Source organism: Procambarus clarkii, chromosome 86 (assembly GCF_040958095.1).
Source record: "Procambarus clarkii isolate CNS0578487 chromosome 86, FALCON_Pclarkii_2.0, whole genome shotgun sequence".
NCBI classification, from domain to species: domain Eukaryota; kingdom Metazoa; phylum Arthropoda; class Malacostraca; order Decapoda; family Cambaridae; genus Procambarus; species Procambarus clarkii.
The window spans coordinates 3,962,325-3,979,377 of NC_091235.1; the positions used below are offsets into that span (position 1 = coordinate 3,962,325).

Sequence of the window (17,053 nt, forward strand, 5' to 3'; positions counted from 1 at the left end):
GCATGCGCCTAGGGCTCTCTTCCCTAGGTGTCCTGTAAGTACTGTCCTTGGGGCTTGGGGCTACCTTCCACAAGTCACCTTGGGTTCTACCTTTGCTGTGTCCTTTACTGCTCGGTACTGGGCTGTCCTTGAAGTCAGCTGGGGTTTTGTTGCCCTTGTTTATCTCTGGGTAAGAGGTAGTTTTCATCACTGGTAGGGGTGCGGGATACTGCACAGCTAGTTTTCACCAATAACAGTAGCCGGCTCTGTTCCGCCTGGGTACGTTGTCCTCTTGCGGGGGTTTTCTTTTGTTTTTGCCTGGTGGGGGGTCTGCCTTTGTGGTCCCCCTTTGCTGTTCTAGGAGTTTTTATATATATATTTTCTTTTTGGTCGTACTCCCCACTTGGCCCCTGTGAGTGGACACGTCCCGGGGGTTCAGCTTTTAGAAGTTTGTTTGGTAGACTTTGGTGCCGGTTCACAGTACCTTGCCTGGGCTTCCCTTAGCGTGTAACCATGTCTAACGGCCCTGGGAAACCCCACAGGGGCTCTGTGGTCCGATGGATGTGACCCCTGAATCCCCCCCCCTTCGCGTCTTGCGAGTTTGAAGGTTGATCTGTCCACTTGTCTCTGGGTGACACTTACCAGCTGTGCCTCCACCATGTTGATTGTTGGGTCGTTGTTTCTTTTGACCCGGAGTCGTGCGACGGGTGTTGTCTGTACATGCTCTCGTTCACCCAGGCCACTGGGCATGGTAAGCGGGTGGAGGCGGCTGCGGCGTTGCATGCTAGGTTTAGGTTGCTGCAATGCTCTAGGTTAGTTGTGGCCCCCGGATGCCCCGAGACTGGCCCGTTTTGGTTGTTGGTGTCCGGACTTGGGGGTGGGGGTCACTTCGGCTCTGGTTCCTTCCGCTCCTCCTAGTCCTTCCCCTTCTGTTGTGCATACTTTCTACCCTTGCTTCCTGCTCCAGACCATAGGCAGGTTTCGGGTTGGAGCAGGGTCTGGTTGGGTTGGCCTGAGCAGACTCAGGTGGTCTCAGTGGTTTTCCTCTTCTGGGGTGGCAGCGGAGGCATTCGAGCCTGTTCCTCCAGCCGTGTCGTATGGGTCTGACCAGTGGGATCCCTTCCTTAGTGTTTTGTACGGCTGCCCTGGCTTTTTTCTTGTGAGGCTGGGGCTTTGGGGGTATGGCTCGGCCCCGGGTCCTGCCGTAGAGGTTCCCGGGGTTGGGGGAGCGGTTGCCTGGGGGGCCTCGGCCCAATTTTGCCCCACTTGGGTCATTGTACCCTCGGTGCAAGATTTGCAGTTCCTCAGAGTGGGGTTTTCCTTCCCCCTCTGCGTTTGTGTTGGTTTCGGGTCTACCCCGAAAACTAGGAAACTAGATTGTTTCCTTCAAGGAGTGCCGGACCAACTGGGCTGTGGTGGGTATGTGGGCCTGTGGGCCACTCCAAGCAACAGCCTGGTGGACTAAACTCTCACAAGTCAAGTCTGGCCTCGGGCCAGGCTTGGGGAGTAGAAGAACTCCCAGAACCCCATCAACCAGGTACCAGGTAACCCCTCCCTGGGTTCGGTTCCGTGTCCCTTCGAGTCTGTTGGTCCCGTCATTTCTGGGGGTATGTTTCACTCCCTTTTCCTCACCCTTTTCACGCTTACGTTGTGATACTGTTCTCTTCGTATCGGGGACCTGCATGTCCCTTGATCAGGGGTGTTTTTTTTTTCCATATATACCTCCGTGTATTTGTGCTTGCTTGTCATGGTTCTCGTTGGTTGGCGGACCTCTTCGTACCTTCCAAAATTATTGGAACGTCTGTTGACTTCTGGTGAGGTTTCCCTTTGATCCTTTTTCGGGCTTGTTCGTCCCCTTCCGTCCTCCTTGTCTTTTTTTGCTTCTATTTCGCCTTATTTTGTTTTCACATCATCTCTCCTTCCTGTTTCGATGTTCCTCGTATTCGTTATGTACGCCTTGCTGGTGTCTGTACGATATGTGTATGTCTGACTGGTGTACGAGCCGCGCCACCTAGTAGACGGGTGGTGCGGTTTGTACCTGTTCGTTTTGTTTCTGGGCGGTGTACTCATGTGTTCCGCGTCGTTTATTGCGGTTTTCTTTGGCTTCTTGCTCGTTTTCTCTCTCCAGTCATAGCCCTCTAGATGCTGGGGGGTGTTCTGGATTTTATATGTGGGGATATCACTTCGTTCTTTTCTCTGCTTCCGGGTGTGGGGTGGCTCAGAGTGGTACCACCTCCACCTCTGTACTGCACCTCGTCTTCTGCTGAGCACGTACCTCTAGACATATTTCATTTTTGAATTCATATTTTTATTCAGGTAAAAGTACATACAATGCCCACAGCCTCTAGTATGCGTGGCGTTTTGGGCAAACCACTAGCGATGCTCCTGGTATGTTACTCGACTCGACTGTGTTGTGGCACGGTCGTGTCTCAGCTCTGCAGGTGAGATTGTTCTGTCTGGCGTCTCTGCCGGCCAGGTGCTGGTTCTCGACTTTTGATGGGGTACTTGCCTAGTTGTGCTTGCGGGGATTGAGCCCTGGCTCTTTGGGCCCGCCTCTCTACTGTGAGTCGACAGGTCTGCAGTTTCCTGAGCCTACTGAGCTCTGTCTTATCTATATTTGCACGTGTGTGTGGAGTCTGCCTCCACCACATTGCTTCCTAGTGCATTCCATTTCCTACCTCCTCCTGACATTGGTCAGGTTCTTTTTAATGTCCATGGCTCATTTGGGTACTCGGCTTCCTCCTGTGTCCCCTTGTGCGTGTACCCCCCCTTGTTCACTACTCCATCCCTGTTTACTCTGTCACTTCCTCGCTTGGCAGGGTTGCGTCGATGGCTCCTAACAGGGTTGTTAGGTGTTGTGTGTTTTGCTTGGACACCTTGTGTGTCTTCAGTGACTTGACTTTGTCCATGTATCTTGTTCTTCGTTGTCCTGTGGGGGGCACTGCCCCACATTTCGGTACTTTTTGTTTTGTTTTTCGGCACCTTGGTCTTTTTCCTATACAGTACTGTATTTGGACACTACTTCGTTCCCTCGGTCCGTGCTTCTGTGTCCTCCTTCCTTGCTTGGTCTCTGATCTCTGGACACTCCTTCCTTGCCTATCTTTGGTGCCTGGCTGCGCCCTGATATCCATGGCATCCCTCTGTGTATTTGCGACCTCCACAACACATTTTGTGGTTGGTTGTGTGCATTGCGTTACCGGCTGCTACTTGGTCCATATTCGGGGGTTTTCCTTGCCTATTTTCGTTTTTCCTCCTATGTTACACATGGCTGTGATTACCTAAATGTGATTACCTAAGTGTAGTTACAGGATGAGAGCTACACTCGTGGTGTCCCGTCTTCCCAGCTCTCTTTGTCGTATAACGTTTTGAAAGTACTGACAGTTTTGATCGCTACCACCTGCTCACCTAACTTGTTTCAACCATCTACCACTCTGAGAAAGTTAATTATCTTATATTTCTTTGGCTGCTTTGTTTAGTTAGTTTAAATCTATGACCTCTTGTTCTTGAAGTTCCAGGTCTCAGGAAGTCTTCCCAATCAATTTTATCGATTCCTGTTACTATTCTGTACGTGGTGATCATATTGTGTCTTTTTCTTCTATCTTCTAGTTTTGGCATATTTAATGCCTCTAACCTCTCCTCGTAGCTCTTGCCCTTCAGTTCTGGGAGCCACTTAATAGCGAGTCTTTGCACCTTTTCCAGTTTATTGATGTGCTTCTTAAGTCCAAACACCTGAACAGGGATACAAGTTAGACTTCAGAGCACCATTACTTTCTGAATTGCACATGGATCCAGTTTGAAAATTTGAACTAGAAGCAGTCGAGACACAACTTTTGCCACTTTCACTGTTATCGTTATAAGTCGTCTGTATGTTATTTGCCTTACACTTTTCATTTTGTTTACAAAAGAAGGTAGTCAACATTGCTTAGAGGCCATGATGGGGTTGTTTGTGAGAAAAAAAATGCTTCTGTATTGCAGTAGAGAGAAATCCACAGACTTTCAGCCACCATTTACTAATGCCACTGAAACACAGAAGCAGAGTTACCAACTCAGTATTTCACACGACGCTAGAACCATCCCCATAAAGCACTAAATTATGTAAAGTTGTGTGTAGCAGTTTTGTCGTTTTACCTGCCTAGTATTTAATACTAAAATATACTAATACTATTGTATGAATAAAGAATACCTATCTAATGAACTACTGTACTGCTAAAGCCATGAACATTATCACTGAATATTCGTATCCAAGGCAGTAGGTTGGCAACTTTATTTCATACCATTTGTCTCACATAAATGGACAGGAAGCATTCATGTGTGTTGGGTATTATGTTTCAGATTTGTACAATATAATTCAGCCTGTTTACTTTTTAAATATATAAAAATTTAAATATTATTAAATCTTAAAAAAAATGAAGAAATATCATAACATTACTGTATTAATTTATTAGTGATGTAATACCGTACAAACATTTTCCTGCCATGATCAACCATCACCCACAAGCCATCATCTCCCTTTCCCCTCATCCTCTCTCCCTTTCCCCCATTCCATCATCCACTTGCAGAGGTGCCAGAGTGGTGCTCCGGCAGCACTGCACCACTTGGTGTGATTATGTGAAAAATCACAGGAATAGAGAAAAAGCTAGTTGGTGTTTGAAATTTATTCACTAAACTGATTGAAATAACACAAACAGGGGATATAAACAAAAAGCTTTGTGGTGAATCTTTTCTTCAAAAAATTTAGGGCACAAATACAATAGTTTTTAATGTCACTTAAACAATCATAACTGATCCCAAGCTAACTGAAGGTGAGGTGAGGTGAGGTGAGGTTAGACAGGCTTGAAGTGTAGCCAGAAGAGTTGTAGCAGCACATCTTACACAACTACTGTGATTGGTTGCTAAACTATCTTCATATACCCCAATTTCACGTGCCCTTTAATTTTTACACATCTTTGCCTATTTGTGGCCAAATATACTGAAATACAGTACTGTACATATATTGTGATTACAGTATTTAAGTTTCCAATTCTTTCAAGACCTTAATGTTATTTTGTTTACTTAGAATATATACAAAAATATAAATGGAAAGAAGTATATAAATGTGAAGGCACATGAATTCAAGCTCATTTCTTTGTTATAATTAAAGTTCTATCAGCAGGTGCACAAGAAAGAGGACAGTGACTCATCCTTTGATCACAGTGACGGGCACATCGTACCTTCTGATGTGTCTACTGCAACCTGCAATGAAACTGGTAAGGTTTGTTTGTTTAAAAGCTGACCCTAGCCATAACACTTCTTGTGTATAGTCCACACATGTAGGGAAGGAGTAATAGGTAAACTGTCCACATATAGATTGATGGTATACTGAGCAGGGGTTCAAATCTGGACTCTTACTTAAAATGATGCTACCTATAGACAACAAGTCAAGATGAGACTTTTGAAAGCTAAAATTTCCTACTGTTCAGTAGACATTACTCAAGATTCAATTAAAGAAATGTTGACCAGATTTATTTCTAGAGGGGTCAAACAACGGCTCCCCATTGCTAGCCACACAGTTAGCTCCATGCCTATAACTTACATCACACTTGTGGGACCTTTAATAGCCTACCAGAGGCCAAAACCTGGATTTTCCCCCCTCACATTGTCGCAGGGATAAGAGGATTTATAATCACCCTCATTGAAGAAACAAACCCCCAGAAAGGAGGCAAAGCAAAATGGATAACTGCAAGCTTCGCAAAAAGTAAACAATAGAGCATAATATCCAGTCAGCAGTTAAGTCGTACACTCCTAGCAGGAGCTTGCCACCACTAGGTGGCTGCACCACAGGAGCTGTCACCTCTCCATATCAACAAACATCAGTCCTTCACCTGATGTCACATGTATCTGACAGCTTCAGGAGTTGCTGGTTTTTCAGGTTCCAGATTTTCTAGATAGATTATCCAAATGTAGTTACAGGGTGAAAGCTATGATCTTGGTGTCCCATCTTTCATGTACAGTACTCTTTATCATATGATGCTTTGAAACTACTGTACTAAGGGTTACGTGGTTGATGGGGTTCTGGGAGTTCTTCTACTCCCCAAGCCCGGCCCGAGGCCAGGCTTGACTTATGAGAGTTTGGTCCACTAGGCTGTTGCTTGGAGCGGCCCGCAGGCCCACATACCCACCACAGCCCGGTTGGTCCGGCACTCCTTGGAGGAAACAATCTAGGCTCCTAGGTCCACTGTCCACTGACAGGTGATTTGTCTCCACCACCACCTAACTTGTTCCAACCATCTACCAGTCTGTTTGCAAAAGTGAACTTTCTAATGTTTTAGAGGTGCCAACCTACTCCTATTGCTGTTTATACCCTCTATACACACATTATATATAAGTATCTACATTTGTGTTCACCATAGTGAACCACTAAGCTGGTATGGTGAGTGCAGTCAATAAAAGGTGGCCACACACAGTCAGAAGACAATGCCACCACCCTCCCTCCCACAGCATTACTCCTCCCTCCATGGAGCACAGCGCTAAATATCACCACAATCCTGCTATTATCAGAACCCTGGTCAGTTTTATCACAGTCAGGGGTCTTCTGTAATAATATCATCGCTACATAATAGCATGAACAAGTATATTATGGCATTTTTAGGCGATGCTGTGGTCACAAGCTGAACAGCAGTGCAGTGAGCTCATGCTGCGCACGTTAGGCTTGGTTGCTCACTCAATACTAAGGCCCCTAACACCCGGGAATTTGGCCCACTATTTTTTTTTTTTAAATGGCGTCTGTTTACAAGAGCCCTGATGAAGGTGTGGTGAACCCCGTGTATCCGCGGGCCGTTTAAATCTTGCGTAGTACTCCAAAGCATCATATGATGCGGAGCGCAATTTACTGCAAATCTCTCAATGCATCATATGATGTCTAGTGCAACTAAAGGGTTAAGGTGTTTATTTTTTCCAGTAGTGGTTTTCCCACTGGATAGCACAACTCATATTTGTGTTCTTTACTCCTTTAATCTGTTGGCTTCACTATCCCCTTTTTATTTGTTGATTCCCCTATTATCTTTACATTGTACAATAATACAGTATTTCTTTGTCCACTCGTATGGTTACTTTGCCTCGGCTCATTTTTCTTTCTTTTTTTGTTTACTCTTTCTGTGTTTTAATGTTCACCTATTGTTGCTTAATGTTGTAAGTTTTAACTTAAGGATATATTTCCTTCACTTTAAAACCTTGGATGGTTGCATTTGCCCAACATTATCTCGATCACCTCCCTCTGGACCACTGGTCACTTCACAACTCACCATGTGCCCCTACGCTCTTTCATAATCATAATTTAAGCTTTGTCTATGTAATTTTGGTTTATTTGCCTGACATTCAATCATGAAATAATAATAATACTGTAATAATAATAATAATAATAATAATACTGTACACACACCACACATGCACTCTCTCATTGTAATATGGCTTGTATATCCCTCTCAGATCATGAAAGCACTGTGGAATGTCCCAGCAGTAGCAGAAATAACACTTGCTACACAACTTTATTTGATATACAAGCATGTGATTATTCCTCTCTTTTGGTCACATTCAATAATCACTAAAAGGGGTACTAGTATGTCCTGTGATCCTGTGTCTGTTGCTCCTCTGTAATCCAGTGACTGCTGCTTCTCCGCAAATCCCTGACTGGTGCTCCTCTGTGATTCAATGACTGGTACTCTGTAATTCAGTAACTGTTGCTCCTTTGTAATGCGGTGACTGTTGCTCCTCTGTGATTCAGTGTTGCCTAAAATCTTATCTAAGAAGCTGTTAAAGCTAGACATTGGATTGCAGTAATCATGCAAGCAAGACATTTCTGCAGTGGGAAACAATGATAAATATTTGTAACACCGTGTTATTGTCTTGTATTGTAGGAGAAACTATGGAATGCCGCACAGACTCCGATGAAAGATTACAAGAATTGGAAGATGGTCACGATCGGCCAGACTCGGCCCATGCCAGTGACTATGACACTCCTACTGAAGCAAAGGCAGTGGTTGGTGGGGGACTAAGTTCACTCCTCAACCTTGATGATCTTGGTGAGATCAGCATCCAGCTTATCACTTTGGTGAGTTAGAGGTTCGCTTGTATTTTGGACTACGAGTATGGTTTATTATTGGTAAATATTTGATGAAGTGTAGTTTGGAAAAATCTAGTCCCTCTAAATAAGCCCATAATAAGCCCATAATATGTTTATGAATTTATTACAATGCTTTTATGATATAGAAACTAGAAATAGATAATTATGCTTATGGTTGCCTAATAACTCTTTCTTGTTCTCTTTAGGCTGATGTGCTCGAGGTTGTAGCTAAAGGCTACAGGAGTGTTACAGATGAAGAAATTAAGCGGTACACAGATTTTATGGTCTGGTTTTCCAATGTGGCCAAATCTGCCTGCACACACACTAAGGAAGGTGCGTCAGATATTGTTAAATACAGTAGTTAAATAAGTTAAATATTGTCATTATTTGATTTAAAGAACTAATTTAATTATTTAAATACTGTATAAATCAATTTTAATTACATTTAATATAGTACTGTAAACCCAATTTGAAAAGTTATACAAATTTAAAATATAAATAGTACAATTAATTATAAAAATATAAACACAAAATATTATTTTCTATGCTGGCTCCCCTCAGTAACTCCCTGCAGCTTGGTGTGCACATCAACTAATGATTGTTTTATATGTAGCATAAATGTAGGCGCCTGACAGCTGAGTGGACAGCGCTTCGGATTCGTAGTCCTGAGGTTCCGGGTTCGATCCCCGGTGGAGGCGGAGACAAATGGGCAAAATGTTTTTTTCATCCTGATGCTCCTGTTACCTAGCAGTAAATAGGTACCTGAGAGTTAGACAGCTGCTACGGGCTGCTTCCCAGGGGAGGGGGGGGTTAATAAAAAGGAGGCCTGGTTGAGGACCGGGCCGCCTGGACACTAAGCCCCAAAATCATCTCAAGATAACCTCAAGATAGCATAAGATTTAAAACTCTCGCGGGTACACGGGGCTCATGTCGTCTTCCTCTGGTCTGCAATAAAAAGACCCCATCTTGGAAAAAATCGTGGGCGAGTTCTCACCCAGTCATCCTGAGTGAGAGGGCAACAGTACCTAGAGGGGGACCATGAGTAGCGCATGCTGCACCAGCTCACAATACTGAAGACAAAAGGAGACGAGAGAGGTATCAAATAATATACTGTATATACAGTACAATACTGTACTTGAAAAATACTGGAGGGTCATTTCCCAAATTTGTCCAGTAAAATAACACCATACTGGAGTGAATGATATGGATAGAAATGCAGAAAGTGCCATAGGCACAATTAGAGAACACTGTACAAAGGAACCAGGTACCAGAGGTCCCTGTATGAACAACCAGAAACCAGAGGTGCCTGGTTGTTCAATATCCTCCCAGCAAGTATAAAAAATATTGCTGGAACAAAAATGGAAATCTTCAAGAAAAAAATGGACAGTGTTCTGTAAGAAGTGCCATACCAACCAGGCTATAGTGGATATGCAGGCCTGCAGGTCACATCAAGCAACAGCCTGCTGGACCAAGCTCCCACAAGTCAAGCCTGACCCCGGCTGGGCTTGGGAAGTAGAACAACTCCCAGAACTCCATCCAAGTACAATCCAGGTACAGTACTCTGGACATTGGTGGGCATTCAGAATACTGGGCAAAGAATATTATTGTTCCTGGATATTTTACCTGGATGGGGTTCTGGGAGTTCTACTTCCCAAGCCCAGCCTGGGGCCAGGCTTGGCTTGTGAAAGCTTGGTCCAATAGGCTGTTGCTTGGAGTGGCTCACAGGTTACCTTGAGGTTACCTTGAGATGATTTCGGGGCTCAGTGACCTTGTGCTCCAGTCGTCAACCAGGCCTCCTCATTGTTGGACTGGTCAACCCACATATCCACCACAGCCCGGTTGGTCTGGCACTTCTTGAAGAAAACTATCCACTTTTCTCTTGAAGACGTCCACATTTGTTCCAGCAATATTTCTTTTGCTTGCTGGGAGGATGTTGAACAACTGTGGACCTCTGATGTTCAGACAGTGTTCTCTGATTGTGCCTATAACACCTCTGCTTTTCACTGGTCCTATTCTGCATTTCCTTCCATATCATTTACTCCAGAGTGTTGTTATTTTACTGTGTAGATTTAGGACCTGGTCCTCCAATATTTTCCATGTTTATATTATTTGATACAGTGAATGTGTTGCATTCTAACAGATCAATGATAAATCAATGCTTGATGGAGTCCTTGGAGCCGAGAGAGAAAGGTCAAAACAATCTTGTCCAACACCAACGAGACCCGCCAAAGAGAAAGAAAATGACGGAAAGCCCACCAAGAAACCTTGTACTGCCGTGCTTTAACTACACATAAGGGGCATAACTGGCCAACCCCTCGCAGTGTTCAAGAGAGAACTTGATAAACACTTCCAAAGGATACCTGATCAATGTCAGGCTGAGAGTATCTGCTTCCAACAGCCTGGTTGACCAATCCAGCAACGAGGAGTCCTGGTCAAGGACTGGGCCGCAGGGATGTTGAGCCTCCGAAACTACCGCAAGGTAGAGTGGTTGTACGCCATTGCTCCTTGCGCCTCTCTGAGGAAATCAGGTTCTGGCACTAGTTTCCGGTATGTTTAAGAACTCCAAGTGACTGATGACCCCTAATAACTAATATAGCACATATCAGTTCAGTTAGCTTCAGGGAGCCTATGGGGCTCCCCTAGAAAACATCACTAAAAAATGGGAGACCGGATCCAAAGCAACGACAATTATCAGGCACTCACATTAGTCTAGAACTAACCTGTGAGAGGCCCGATTGACCTGGGCTGGCTCCCTCTTTCCCCAAACGAATGGAGAGGTGGAGAAATCTAGTGTGGGGGTCTAGTGTTAAAAAATTTTGGTTGTTTGTTTTCATTGTTGGTGAGTTCTTTTGGCAATTTTGGGGTTGCGGTCTTGTTTCTAATCATACAGCAAGTTTGTTTTGATTCACCTATCTTTCTGGGTGGCTTCCCTAGGTGGGGCCAAAGAGGATAACATTTAAATGTGAAGTGATCATAGGCCATTGCTCCCTGCGCCTTTGAGGAGGGGCCAGGCTCTGGCTCATGGTTCCCAGTAAGCAAATAGAACTCTGGGACTGATAGCACTGATTAGTGTATGATAGCTTCAGGAAGCCAAATGGGGTTCCCCTCAGAAAATTTTATGTAGCTAACTTTGGCTGTGGTGGAGAGGGTCAATATGGAAATGATCAGTGGCGGCTCGTGGAAAAACATTGCCAGATGTAGCGTCAATAAATCCTACAGCATCAAACCTCTATTTGTGTCTTGTTTTAATAAACATGTTAAAAATTCCGTTATAAATTTATTGAAAATAATGTTTTGTTGACACATTTGTTAGATGCTGATTATTCTAGCGAGGTTGATGGAGTCATAAGCCTGAGTGTCTGGAGGGACTGCAGCTCAGTAGGCTCCTATGGGCAAGCTGCCACCGGAGATGACAACACTGATTCATGATCGCTGATTGATGAGATGCCCTCTGGAGGTCACCTGCGCTAGGTGGGCGGCAGGAGTTACTGCGAATATACTGTTTTTATACTAATTTATTTCAATCACTTGTTTTTTCAGTCATATTATGCTAAAGTGTGTAATATGAGAAATATCTACAATAAAATATGCAGAACACTGATACACACATACATTTTGTGTCACTAATATGGACATGAACAGTATAGCCACACACATGCTCACCTGTTGTTGAAAACATTATGAATAATTTTTCACACATTCATTTTCCAAAGGAACATGAAGTCTTATTGTATGATGTGCTGAGGCAACCAATCAGGGGTGTGGCTGTCTGCCTCGCTTTGGGATCTCATCAGCAGGATCGGGTTACTGATATCTAAACCTTGTATATAATCTTTTTCACTGTCAGGGTCTTCTATGTCACTATCATTGATAAATAAATGCAGATACTTATTTATTTTGTCATCATTAAGTGATGCTGTGGGCACAAGTTGCATGGCAGTACTTTATGCCTGGGAATTTGCTGGAGTTACAACTGGGACAACACAATACTTTCAGGTTCAACTTTTTGGTTTGAATTTTGCTCTGGGCTTTCTCCAGAAGCTTCATATTCTTGGGGTCTGGGTTCTGGTGAATTCTGAAGACTGGGAATTCAGACTCCTAGTTGCAGTGTTTGGCTGCTGGCCAGGAATTTGGTGCTATATCAGCTGGTGTGCGTCAGCTTTCTGTTCTACTGCTAAAAGTTCTAATTGGCACTGAGTCCATCCTTGATGTGTTTAGGACAGCTTCTCTCTCTCCCATAGATGGCATTGCTGCCCCTGCATGACCATCTGTGGTTGGAGTTGATCAGGTCTTGACTTTCCTGTTGGGAATTATAGGCCTGAGCTTTGCCTGCATGATCTATCCTCTGGGCTGTATGTAATTGACTACACAATGCTGCTGCCTTTGGGGTTTTAAGGCACCTGACACAAAGGCACATATTTGTGCCAACAAGAAGTGACAAATCATCCTCTCATAAGGAAAACTTGTCAGGAAACCACAAAAGCTAGAAACTGAGAGCACCCAAATAATCACTCTCAAGTCAAAAGGCTTCAGAAGCTGAAGTCGTTCCATAATGAAGGTTTGAACAGAATGGATCTGCAACGATACAGTTACAAGTCCAAGGTAACAACACCATCCTTAACCCTTGTATGGCGCCTGGCTATTTAGCATGTGTATTTAGCACAGGCACATACCAAAAAAAAAAAAAAAAATTATTTTTTCTTCTAAACCTGTTAATTTGTGTTCACTGATCATGGGAAAAATAATAAAAAAAATATCGTAAGTGGCATATATTGCCCGCTATAGGGCAGGGAAGGCAAAAAACAGGCACTGACTCAGCGTGCGTCCCAGGCGGTCTGTTGCTCGCCAGCTGTCAGGCCGGAGTTGCCACAAAGAGATAATTACCCAATTATTTCAATGTCTGATTGATTTTTCGTAGTTTTTTTTTTTTTTGCTGTAATGTTATTCAATAGTGTGTAGTGTGATATATTTATATAATAAAATGAGTGAATCATCGCTGTACTCAAAAATATGGTGTGCATATTGTTGATTCAATTATGTTCATCAAACAGTGAACAAATACTTTGTCGGTTATTACACTATATACACAGGTTATATATAAGTATCTGCATGTTTTGTTCACCATAATGAACCACTAAGTTGCTATTATGAGCCAAAAAGTAACGAGGAGTGACCGCCACACACCAGCCAGCCACTCGCTGCTACTCACACCCTCAACACCTTACTTGCCCACATTCGCCTCCCACCATACTGTTTTTGCTTTTATTCACTATATACAGACGTTATATATAAGTATCTACATTCGTGTTCACCATAACGAACCACTAAGTTGGCATGCTGTGTGGCAGTGCCAGTGGCAGCCTGCCACTGGCTGCCACTCCCTTCCTCACCTCACCTGACTTGCCACCATTCTTTTCCCACCATACTGTTTTTGCTTTTATATACAGATGTTATATATAGGTATTTACATGTTTTGTTCATCATAACTGTACATCTAAGCTTGTATGATGAGTAAAGGCACAAAGACGTAGCTACTCACACAGTCAGCTGGTGGCGGCCGCCCTCAAGGCCAGACGCACTAATATTTCTCCTCCAACAATACTGTTTGTGGTGTTATTACGCTATATACACACATTATATATAAGTATCTACCTGTTTTATTCACCATACTTGTACAAGTAAACTGGTATGGTGCCCAAAGACCATAGTGGTCACCAATAAACAACATGATAAGTCGTGCAGACGACACCACCTCCCTCACCAAAATGGCGGCTCCCAACCTACTCCTATTGCTGTTTATACCCTCTATACACACGTTATATATAAGTATCTACATTTGTGTTCACCATAGTGAACCACTAAGCTGGTATGGTGAGTGCAGTCAATAAAAGGTGGCCACACACAGTCAGAAGATAATGCCACCACCCTCCCTCCCACAGCATTACTCCTCCCTCCATGGAGCACAGCGCTAAATATCACCACAATCCTGCTATTATCAGAACCCTGGTCAGTTTTATCACAGTCAGGGGTCTTCTGTAATAATATCATCACTACATAATAGCATGAACAAATATATTATGGCATTTTTAGGCGATGCTGTTGTCACAAGCTGAACAGCAGTGCTGTGAGCTCATGCTGTTTGCATCAGGCTTGGTAGCTCACTCAATACTAAGGCCCCTAACACCTGGGAATTTGGCCCACGATTTAAAAAAAAAATGGCGTCTGTTTACAAGAGCCCTGATGAAGGTGTGGTGAACCCCGTGTATCCGCGGGCCGTTTAAATCTTGCGTAGTACTCCAAAGCATCATATGATGAGATGCGCAATTTAAGGGTTAAACATGCAAGACACGAAAAGAATAATCACAAGGAATAAATTTCATCCAACCAACCTTCCATCCCCTGATACATATTAAGTTTGTCTATGTAATTAGTGCAAAGTAACTGGAAAATTACAGTAGGTTTATTACTGCTTCTATATGTAAACAAGGTTGTCAACCACTACACCTCTGTCTATTCTGGACCTTTAGAGTTGTGAAAGTTATTAATGAATTTTGCCAAACACTGACACATAAGGTCTACTGAGACTTATAACAGACCGGTCTAGGTCTTCAATCCCATGAATGCACTCGAAGGAAGACTCCTGAGTGACAAGGTGAGTTCTCAGCGATCCCAACAAAACTGTGGCAGGGCACCGAACAGAGGAAGGTGGATGCTTGTGGTCATAAAATAAAAAGCCCATTCTCTTAAAAGAGCAGCAGTGGATAACAGAATGATCCATGCCTCTTATTTTTTAAATGCTCTAGTGTAAATGTTTTACCCATAATGTACTATTTAATTAATATATGTCATTTCATAAATATATATATTTTCAGGTTCTCACAAAGCCAATGCACCTCTTCTGGATGATATTAGTGTGGACTCCACGATTTATGACACTCCAAGTATTGCCAAGAAGAGAAAGGGTCCTCTTCGCAAACTAGGCCGATTTCTTTTGAAGGCTTTGATGTTTATACTTGACTAAAGACAATAAAGTTACTGTTGGGAAAAATAACTTAATAGTGCTTGGGAATTGTGAAGGACTTACTTGGTATATACTTTGCTATGAAAAGCTGTCCTAGTGTCGGTGGGGACTGGTTGTCAAACATCTTGGCCTTGGGTTGTCTCCTTGACCACTAAAAAGCCTGGCATAATGCTCTCTCATATCTTTGCAAATAAGCAGCTTATCTACACTTGCACTATTTCTTAACTGGCAACAAGAGTTAAGAATATGCATTTGCAGTGAACTTTGCCACTACAAGTAACAGTAAACCTGTGGAACATGGAAACTGATGAATGCTGTAGTGCTGGATCAAATGTCCATAGCCAGTTTTGTTTACAACACAACCTATTGCTTTTGTGGTAAAGGCCATAAGTAGTGCTTAGTTATGAAGAGGGTAGAGTACCAGTGCTGGGCTTTCATGACAGTAGTGCAAAGTTTGTGTACATATTAGTTTACAGTTAAAGGAGTTTAAATTATATTAGCTACAAGAAACAAAAAATGTGAACCTTTAAACTGGTCAGACTTTGGCAGGGGGAAATGTAAGTTGTGTATCAGGTGACATGGCTCAAGTTGCTCACAGGTTTCCCAGGGAGTGAGACAACAAGTGAGTGAATGTCTAGTTGGCCGACGTATTGATGAAGTTGCATCTTTATAATACTGTATTTTATTGAAAATACAGTGAAAAACTCTACTAAATATGTAAATAATTCAGTATATAGAAGGTAAATATTACAGGCTTCTAATTGGTAAGAAAAGAAAATAGACATTCAATGAATGTCTGAAAATAAGCTTTCTTTGGGATATATTTGCTTGCTTGCTCTGTTACTGGCAGACATCCAGGTCACTTACTCTTCTGACAAGCTGCTTTATAAGTATATCAATATGTCTGATGTGTTATTAGCAAAGTTTCCTCAACATTATTTAGCAATGTAACTACACTATTTTGTTGCAGAAAAGTCTAAAAATGTGAAATTCTCTACAAAAAGAACTTCAACATTCCGAAAGGAAATATTAACTACATATGGGATGATATATATAGACTTCTTTCTATACGCATAAATGTGTACCAACATATTCCACTGTAACTTAAGGAGGATTTCTGTTTTTTAGATTATTTATATTTTATTTTTTATGGTATTTTTCTGATTTTCCTTAGTTAATTGAAAGTGTTCAGGACTTTACTGTGCTCTTTAATTACCGTGGAAAAGCAAATGGTGTGCATCTGTATTTGCCTTTGTGTGTTCAAATAAGTCACAACTCAAGTTCCTCGTTTTTACATTTGAAATTATATATTTTTGATTGTTACATTGATAGTGCATTAAATTACCTTTTAAGGGTTACTGAAGGTGAGATGAGAGTATGAACATGTTTCTTTGAGGGGTAATTAATGCATACATTTGTGTCTATTTGATAAATTTGTAGAATACTCAAATATAAATTATAGTTTACCAGCAAAGCATTTGAAGAACTTTCTTGTTGGAAAGCGTTATATAATAAATCTCATGCCAATCAAGTACCGTAACATTTGTGACCAGTAAGACAAGCCCACTTTTGATAACATTTACGACATGCAATTTCCCCTCGAGGAAACAAAATTTGTTATTCCAAAGTAACTGAAACATGGGTAAGTTTTTGCGAAAATAGTATTAATATTTAAGGATAAAACTTTTGTGATTACTGGAAAAGGTAAAAATACAAATGCATTATTCAAATATTGTATTTAAATTTCCTATTTAATACATACAGGCTTTCTTTATCATATGCTGTCATAACTTCTTGAGAACTAAACTATATGGTATTGTAAATACCGACCTCTTGCATAATTTCCATGGTTAATGTTTGAACTTACAAAACCTTGCATGGCACCTTAACCCTATACATGTGACTTTCAGTTTAGACCCATACCTGCCTATGTGCAAAACATTTAATAAATTAAA

General features: G+C 42.3%; 1 protein-coding gene across 1 annotated transcript in view; it reads left to right on the forward strand.

Annotated features, from left to right (window-relative positions):
* LOC123769120 (uncharacterized) overlaps positions 1 to 16,828 on the forward strand; it is a 465,721-nt gene extending 448,893 nt beyond the window's left edge. Inside the window, 4 exon segments of the mRNA XM_045760073.2 lie at positions 5,132 to 5,225; positions 7,872 to 8,065; positions 8,284 to 8,410; positions 14,950 to 16,828. Of these exon segments, the coding sequence (XP_045616029.2) occupies positions 5,132 to 5,225; positions 7,872 to 8,065; positions 8,284 to 8,410; positions 14,950 to 15,098 (564 nt within the window). The 3' untranslated portion in view covers positions 15,099 to 16,828.
* The last annotated feature ends 225 nt before the right edge of the window (positions 16,829 to 17,053 follow it).